The sequence below is a fragment of the Oncorhynchus nerka genome, linkage group LG3 (assembly GCF_034236695.1).
Source record: "Oncorhynchus nerka isolate Pitt River linkage group LG3, Oner_Uvic_2.0, whole genome shotgun sequence".
Classification (NCBI taxonomy): Eukaryota; Metazoa; Chordata; class Actinopteri; order Salmoniformes; family Salmonidae; genus Oncorhynchus; species Oncorhynchus nerka.
In genome coordinates this window covers 81818952-81827986 of record NC_088398.1, presented here as the reverse complement: position 1 = coordinate 81827986, position 9035 = coordinate 81818952, and the positions used below count along the sequence as shown (strand labels likewise).

Sequence of the window (9035 nt, the reverse complement as noted above, 5' to 3'; positions counted from 1 at the left end):
TCAAGTCGTTCAGTTGAGTGTGATAGTTACTACAGTGCTACGGTAGCCGGTGAACGTATGCTAGCTGGCTAGCTGCTAGGCAGATAGGAGGACGACGAAATACGATAATAACGCAATTATCACTCTAAGACTCCACACTCTAAACTACACAATTATCTTGGATACGAAGACAGCAAAGACAATTATGTAGCTAGCTAACACTACACTAATCAAGTCGTTCAGTTGAGTGTGATAGTTACTACAGTGCTACGGTAGACGGTGAACGTGTTGGGCAGATAGGAGGACGAAGAAATACGATAATTACGCAATTATCTTTGATACAACGACGACTATGTAGCTAGCTAAGAAGAAATTGCTAAGATTAGACAAATCAGACCGTTGTACTATAATGAAATGTAATGAAATGTAATGAAAAAGTTATACAACCTGCAGACCGAAGGAGACCGAAGCGCGGATGCGACCGGCTCGCTCCAACCCGGAAGCAAGTTAGTCTTGGTGTGTGCTAGTCTTGGTGTGTGCTAGTCTTGGTGAGTGCTAGTCTTGGTGTGTGCTAGTCTTGGTGTGTGCTAGTCTTGTTGTGTGCTAGTCTTGTTGTGTGCTAGTCTTGTTGTGCTAGTCTTGGTGTGTGCTAGTCTTGGTGTGTGCTAGTCTTGTTGTGCTAGTCTTGGTGTGTGCTAGTCTTGGTGTGTGCTAGTCTTGTTGTGCTAGTCTTGGTGTGTGCTAGTCTTGTTGTGTGCTAGTCTTGTTGTGCTAGTCTTGTTGTGTGCTAGTCTTGGTGTGTGCTAGTCTTGTTGTGCTAGTCTTGGTGTGTGCTAGTCTTGGTGTGTGCTAGTCTTGTTGTGTGCTAGTCTTGTTGTGTGCTAGTCTTGTTGTGCTAGTCTTGGTGTGTGCTAGTCTTGGTGTGTGCTAGTCTTGGTGTGTGCTAGTCTTGTTGTGCTAGTCTTGTTGTGTGCTAGTCTTGTTGTGCCCTGTCTGAAATACAGCCCTGCAGTATGTTTGTCAGGTTCTGATTGGCTCCTCTATGCTGGTGCTGACCTGTGATTGGTCTATTCCAGGGGTCGGTGGCCATAGCTGGCGCGGTGGTACGCTGGCTGAAAGATAACCTGGGAATCATCCAATCCTCCGCAGAGATCGGTGAGCTCTGCAACACACTGTACGTTTTTAGGTTGATGGTCATATTTACTTAAGGCCGTCGTCATCATCCTCTTCCTCTCACAGAGAAGCTGGCAGGTGATGTGGGCTCGTCCTATGGATGTTACTTTGTTCCTGCCTTCTCCGGGCTGTACGCCCCCTACTGGGAGCCCAGGGCACGAGGGTAGGCCTCTTGCACCTAATTGTGACACAATCCTTGCGCTTCAGACGTCATTAATTTCACTTGGGTTTTTTATGTGACAAAATTTCACTAGATTTGAGGTGTTTTTATTTTTTAAAAGTTAACATGTGTGTATTCTGCCCTCCATTTCAACAGAGCTGCCAGTTTTGTTTCCATCCTGATTTCATCTCTCTCTCTCTCTCTCTCTCTCGTTTCGACAGTATCATCTCTCTCTCTCTCTCTCTCTCGTTTCGACAGTATCATCTGTGGCTGACTCAGTTCACTAACAGATCTCACCTGGCCTTCGCTGCGGTTCTGTTTTCAGACTAGAGAGGTAAGCCAGACTCGGTTCACTAACAGATCTCACCTGGGCCTTCGCTGCTAAGCCAGACCCGGTTCACTAACAGATCTCACCTGGGCCTTCGCTGCTAAGCCAGACCCGGTTCACTAACAGATCTCACCTAGGCCTTCGCTGCTAAGCCAGACCCGGTTCACTAACAGATCTCACCTGGCCTTCGCTGCGCTGGAGGCTGTCTGTTTTCAGACTAGAGAGGTAAGCCAGACTCGGTTCACTAACAGATCTCACCTGGGCCTTCGCTGCTAAGCCAGACCCGGTTCACTAACAGATCTCACCTGGGCCTTCGCTGCTAAGCCAGACCCGGTTCACTAACAGATCTCACCTAGGCCTTCGCTGCTAAGCCAGACCCGGTTCACTAACAGATCTCACCTGGCCTTCGCTGCACTGGAGGCTGTCTGTTTTCAGACTAGAGAGGTAAGCCAGACTCGGTTCACTAACAGATCTCACCTAGGCCTTCACTGCTAAGCCAAACCCGGTTCACTAACAGATCTCACCTAGGCCTTCGCTGCTAAGCCAGACCCGGTTCACTAACAGATCTCACCTAGGCCTTCGCTACGCTGGCTGTCTGTTTTCAGAGAATATGGCTCTGAGTTCCATTCAGACTCAAATCACAGAAGTCAAACAGCAGACTCTGCTATGAACCTAATATAATTGTATTTATTATTATTGTCCAGATCCTGGAGGCTATGAATCAGGATTACGGGGTTCCTTTGACCCAGCTCCAGGTGGACGGAGGCATGACCTCCAACAGACTACTGATGCAGCTTCAAGCTGATGTACTCTGCATCCCCGTGGGTAAGTACGGACGCACCAACACGCACCAACACGTACACACTGCATTGAGGTAAAGAACACGCACTCGGTAATCTCTCATTTGAAACTTTGACTCAACCACACACACATTTTACGTCTACTTCCAAGAACATACAGACATGTTGACATCATGCACTCCGTAAACTCCGTAAAGGCAGACACAGCTGCTGCACAGTGCACACTCTCTAACATTAACTTTTTTTTTTACCCAAATACACATACCCCCTGAGGACGGCGCAGTATTGGATTTCTGTGTTGTGTTCCCTCAGTGAAGCCGTCCATGTCGGAGACTACGGCGCTGGGCGCCGCCATGGCAGCAGGGGCAGCGGAGGGGGTGGGTGTCTGGAGTCTGACCCCTGGTAACCTCACAACCATCCCCACTGACAAATACCAACCCCTGATCAATCCTGAGGGTGAGAGAACAGCGTCAGACCTTGATCAGTAGCCAGGGTTGGGGTCAAAGTGATTTGAAAATTCCATTTAAAAATATATATATATATATATATAATTTACAATTCATTATTTTAACATTTAAATCCACTTCTTGAATTGACTTATTTGGAAAACTGAATTGACCCCTGACCCTGTCACCATGATTTGTGAAACCGTATCAATATGTGTCCTACTGTCATCTGGTGGTTAAATGTATCTTACACTAAAAACCGTTCAGTTAATATTCTCAAACCTTAAACAGTGACTAGGGTTTGGTTTCACTAATGAACTTTTTATTTTTTTTGGGGGGGGGGCAATAGAGGCTTTAGGTCACTGCCTTATCCCCTTGAATAAAACACTAAATAGTAGCTGCCAAGATGGACATCACGGAGTTTATTTTTAGTGAGTGCATTTCGCATGTGGCTAATTTGCATCCACCACCTTCACTCTGGAAAAACCACTGCCAAGGTTTGGCATGGAAACTTTTTAGTTTTGAATCGTGACGTTCTGGCATGTCTGCCTTGTGATTTGTTGGCAGGGTCCCCGGAAAATGTTTTCTCCCGTATCGACTGAGGATGTGACATAGTTCCTCCAGGCCAAGAGTTCATCGTTGAAACCAGACCCTAGTCACTGTCTTGCCTAAAGTCAGGGTTTACATGACAGACTCTCTACAATTATTTAGTTTTGGTAGTGAGTTTAACACTGACATCTAGCGGTTATATGTATGTACTGCAGTTACCTTGAGGATAGGAGCCTCCAATGGAATTGTCTGTCCCTCCTTTTTTCTCCTGTAGAGAGTGAGTTCCGGTACGCACGATGGAAGAAGGCCGTCCAGAAGGCCATGAATTGGGAGACCACGGAGCCCATCATCAGCAATGGGAACGGCCCGGTCGGCAATGGGAACGGCCCGGTGGGCAATGGGAACGGCCCGGTGGGCAATGGGAACGGCCCGGTGGGCAATGGGAACGGCCCGGTGAGCAATGGGAACGGCCCGGTGAGCAATGGGAACGGCCCGGTCGGCAATGGGAACGGCCCGGTCGGCAATGGGAACGGCCCGGTCGGCAATGGGAACGGCCCGGTCGGCAATGGGAACGGCCCGGTGGGCAATGGGAACGGCCCGGTGGGCAATGGGAACGGCCCGGTGGGCAATGGGAATGGTGAGCATTGAGCAATAAGCACACCCATTTGATACCCTGGGTCTCTCTCTCTCTATAGAGGCTGGCCGCGATAGCCTGGGGGCCTCTCTATAGAGGCAGGATGAGGCTGAGACTGATACAGGGATAATGTAATGTAGAAAGACAATTAGTTACATGCTACCAACATAGTGCATGCTACCTACCTGAAGCCAAGTACCACTAATGAGCCGTCTCCTTTTTCTCTCATCTAAACCTTGTCACCCTCTTCCTCTCTCTGTCATCACACAGGACACCACTAGTAGGATCTGAGCCAACACTAGGAACCGTTGAGGATACATATGGAGTTGAAGAGAGGGGGAACATACAGAATGTAACACCCGTCCCTCCATAGTTCCACATGGCACCTACATCTGATGGCTGTTTGGGCATGCTGTGGACTTTCCTTTCCTCCTGAGAGCATTCCTAGTGCACATCCTGTTGCCTCCTGTACATGTACTCAGCCCCGTTCTCTTAGTCCCATGGACAAGGTGTGAACCTTTATCTTGGAAGAAATGCCCAAAGATGGAATCAATTGATGGAACTCTACTGTGTGTCTGAACTGTGATGGAAGAGACTGATTCTCCTGTGGAAGGAAAAAAAACATCCAATCGTGTCTTGTTTTCTATGAATTGATTAAGCAGATGATATTTGAATGTTTATCTTGTTTGTTTGTCATATGTTGTGCATCTTGTCATTTTAACAAATGGTGACACTGTACATTTAAAAAAAACAAAAGACAAATTAATGACACTGGTTAGTAATAGCGCCACCATTGAACCAGTGTTGTGAGAATGTTGTAGGCTACATATCTATAATGTGGAATGGAAGGCCTGCTGAGAGATGGTTTGATACTCTGATGATCGTAGATGTACCTAGTTATATGTGGGTCCACTTGAAGGAACCTCTGTATGAAAATTATCGCAGGGTCCCTTACAGCACTTTATAATGATTGATTTACGTGTGGAGTGCATGATCTGAGTACAGCACTTTATAATGATTGATTTACGTGTGGAGTGCATGATCTGAGAACAGCACTTTATGATTGATTTACGTGTGGAGTGCATGATCTGAGTACAGCACTTTATAATGATTGATTTACGTGTGGAGTGCATGATCTGAGTACAGCACTTTATAATGATTGATTTACGTGTGGAGTGCATGATCTGAGTACAGCACTTTATAATGATTGATTTACGTGTGGAGTGCATGATCTGAGAACAGCACTTTATAATGATTGATTTACGTGTGGAGTGCATGATCTGAGTACAGCACTTTATAATGATTGATTTACGTGTGGAGTGCATGATCTGAGTACAGCACTTTATAATGATTGATTTACGTGTGGAGTGCATGATCTGAGTACAGCACTTTATAATGATTGATTTACGTGTGGAGTGCATGATCTGAGTACAGCACTTTATGATTGATTTACGTGTGGAGTGCATGATCTGAGTACAGCACTTTATAATGATTGATTTACGTGTGGAGTGCATGATCTGAGTACAGCACTTTATAATGATTGATTTACGTGTGGAGTGCATGATCTGAGTACAGCACTTTATAATGATTGATTTACGTGTGGAGTGCATGATCTGAGAACAGCACTTTATAATGATTGATTTACGTGTGGAGTGCATGATCTGAGAACAGCACTTTATAATGATTGATTTACGTGTGGAGTGCATGATCTGAGAACAGCACTTTATAATGATTTTACGTGTGGAGTGCATGATCTGAGAACAGCACTTTATAATGATTGTTTACGTGTGGAGTGCATGATCTGAGTACAGCACTTTATAATGATTGATTTACGTGTGGAGTGCATGATCTGAGTACAGCACTTTATAATGATTGATTTAGTACAGCACTTTATGATGATTGATTTACGTGCATGATCTGAGTACAGCACTTTATAATGATTGATTGATTTCTGAGTACAGCGTGTTTACGGAGTGCATGATCTGAGAACAGCACTTTATAATGATTGATTTACGTGTGGAGTGCATGATCTGAGTACAGCACTTTATAATGATTGATTTACGTGTGGAGTGCATGATCTGAGAACAGCACTTTATAATGATTGATTTACGTGTGGAGTGCATGATCTGAGTACAGCACTTTATAATGATTGTTTTACGTGTGGAGTGCATGATCTGAGAACAGCACTTTATAATGATTGTTTTACGTGTGGAGTGCATGATCTGAGAACAGCACTTTATAATGATTGATTTACGTGTGGAGTGCATGATCTGAGAACAGCACTTTATGATGATTGATTTACGTGTGGAGTGCATGATCTGAGTACAGCACTTTATAATGATTGATTTACGTGTGGAGTGCATGATCTGAGAACAGCACTTTATAATGATTGATTTACGTGTGGAGTGCATGATCTGAGAACAGCACTTTATGATTGATTTACGTGTGGAGTGCATGATCTGAGAACAGCACTTTATGATGATTGATTTACGTGTGGAGTGCATGATCTGAGAACAGCACTTTATAATGATTGATTTACGTGTGGAGTGCATGATCTGAGTACAGCACTTTATGATTGATTTACGTGTGGAGTGCATGATCTGAGTACAGCACTTTATAATGATTGTTTTACGTGTGGAGTGCATGATCTGAGAACAGCACTTTATGATTGATTTACGTGTGGAGTGCATGATCTGAGTACAGCACTTTATAATGATTGATTTACGTGTGGAGTGCATGATCTGAGAACAGCACTTTATGATTGATTTACGTGTGGAGTGCATGATCTGAGTACAGCACTTTATAATGATTGATTTACGTGTGGAGTGCATGATCTGAGTACAGCACTTTATAATGATTGATTTACGTGTCGAGTGCATGATCTGAGTACAGCACTTTATAATGATTTACGAGTGCATGATCTACAGCACTTTATGATTGATTTACGTGTGGAGTGCATGATCTGAGTACAGCACTTTATGATTGATTTACGTGTGGAGTGCATGATCTGAGTACAGCACTTTATGATTGATTTACGTGTGGAGTGCATGATCTGAGTACAGCACTTTATAATGATTGATTTACGTGTGGAGTGCATGATCTGAGAACAGCACTTTATAATGATTGATTTACGTGTGGAGTGCATGATCTGAGTACAGCACTTTATAATGATTGATTTACGTGTGGAGTGCATGATCTGAGAACAGCACTTTATAATGATTGATTTACGTGTGGAGTGCATGATCTGAGTACAGCACTTTATAATGATTGATTTACGTGTGGAGTGCATGATCTGAGTACAGCACTTTATAATGATTGATTTACGTGTGGAGTGCATGATCTGAGTACAGCACTTTATAATGATTGATTTACGTGTGGAGTGCATGATCTGAGTACAGCACTTTATAATGATTGATTTCGTGTGGAGTGCATGATCTGAGTACAGCACTTTATAATGATTGATTTACGTGTGGAGTGCATGATCTGAGTACAGCACTTTATAATGATTGATTTACGTGTGGAGTGCATGATCTGAGTACAGCACTTTATAATGATTGATTTACGTGTGGAGTGCATGATCTGAGAACAGCACTTTATAATGATTGATTTACGTGTGGAGTGCATGATCTGAGTACAGCACTTTATAATGATTGTTTTACGTGTGGAGTGCATGATCTGAGAACAGCACTTTATAATGATTGTTTTACGTGTGGAGTGCATGATCTGAGAACAGCACTTTATAATGATTGATTTACGTGTGGAGTGCATGATCTGAGAACAGCACTTTATGATGATTGATTTACGTGTGGAGTGCATGATCTGAGTACAGCACTTTATAATGATTGATTTACGTGTGGAGTGCATGATCTGAGAACAGCACTTTATAATGATTGATTTACGTGTGGAGTGCATGATCTGAGAACAGCACTTTATGATTGATTTACGTGTGGAGTGCATGATCTGAGAACAGCACTTTATGATGATTGATTTACGTGTGGAGTGCATGATCTGAGAACAGCACTTTATAATGATTGATTTACGTGTGGAGTGCATGATCTGAGAACAGCACTTTATGATTGATTTACGTGTGGAGTGCATGATCTGAGTACAGCACTTTATAATGATTGATTTACGATGTGGAGTGCATGATCTGAGTACAGCACTTTATAATGATTGATTTACGTGTGGAGTGCATGATCTGAGTACAGCACTTTATAATGATTGATTTACGTGTGGAGTGCATGATCTGAGAACAGCACTTTATAATGATTGATTTACGTGTGGAGTGCATGATCTGGAGAACAGCACTTTATAATGATTGATTTACGTGTGGAGTGCATGATCTGAGTACAGCACTTTATAATGATTGATTCACGTGTGGAGTGCATGATCTGAGTACAGCACTTTATAATGATTGATTTACGTGTGGAGTGCATGATCTGAGTACAGCACTTTATAATGATTGATTTACGTGTGGAGTGCATGATCTGAGAACAGCACTTTTATAATGATTGATTTACGTGTGGAGTGCATGATCTGAGTACAGCACTTTATAATGATTGATTTACGTGTGGAGTGCATGATCTGAGTACAGCACTTTATAATGATTGATTTACGTGTGGAGTGCATGATCTGAGTACAGCACGTTTTATAATGATTGATTTACGTGTGGAGTGCATGATCTGGAGTACAGCACTTTATAATGATTGATTTACGTGTGGAATGCATGATCTGAGTACAGCACTTTATAATGATTGATTTACGTGTGGAGTGCATGATCTGAGCACAGCACGTTTATCTGATAATGATTGATTTACGGTGGAGTGCATGATCTGAGAACAGCACTTTATAATGATTGATTTACGTGTGGGTGCATGATCTGAGAACAGCACTTTATAATGATTGATTCACGTGTGGAGTGCATGATCTGAGTACAGCACTTTATAATGATTGATTTACGTGTGGA

The 9035-nt window shown here is 43.2% G+C and overlaps 1 protein-coding gene across 1 annotated transcript; it reads left to right on the top strand.

Moving 5' to 3' along the window:
- The first annotated feature begins 1797 nt into the window (after nt 1-1797).
- On the top strand, nt 1798-5233 carry LOC135563580 (glycerol kinase-like). The gene is made up of 5 exons (XM_065006390.1): nt 1798-1865; nt 2345-2465; nt 2753-2896; nt 3710-4072; nt 4340-5233. Exons 2-5 carry the CDS (start codon nt 2357-2359, stop codon nt 4348-4350), a joined length of 627 nt encoding a protein of 208 aa, XP_064862462.1. The 5' UTR covers nt 1798-1865; nt 2345-2356; the 3' UTR covers nt 4351-5233.
- The last annotated feature ends 3802 nt before the right edge of the window (nt 5234-9035 follow it).

Excerpts from the sequence above, each read along its gene's own strand:
- LOC135563580 (XM_065006390.1), top strand. The coding sequence starts at position 2,357 with ATGAATCAGGATTACGGGGTTCCTTTGACCCAGCTCCAGGTGGACGGA. Across the intron at positions 2,466-2,752 it reads TGTACTCTGCATCCCCGTGG|TGAAGCCGTCCATGTCGGAG; the intron begins GTAAGTACGGAC and ends GTGTTCCCTCAG. Across the intron at positions 2,897-3,709 it reads ACCCCTGATCAATCCTGAGG|AGAGTGAGTTCCGGTACGCA; the intron begins GTGAGAGAACAG and ends TTTCTCCTGTAG.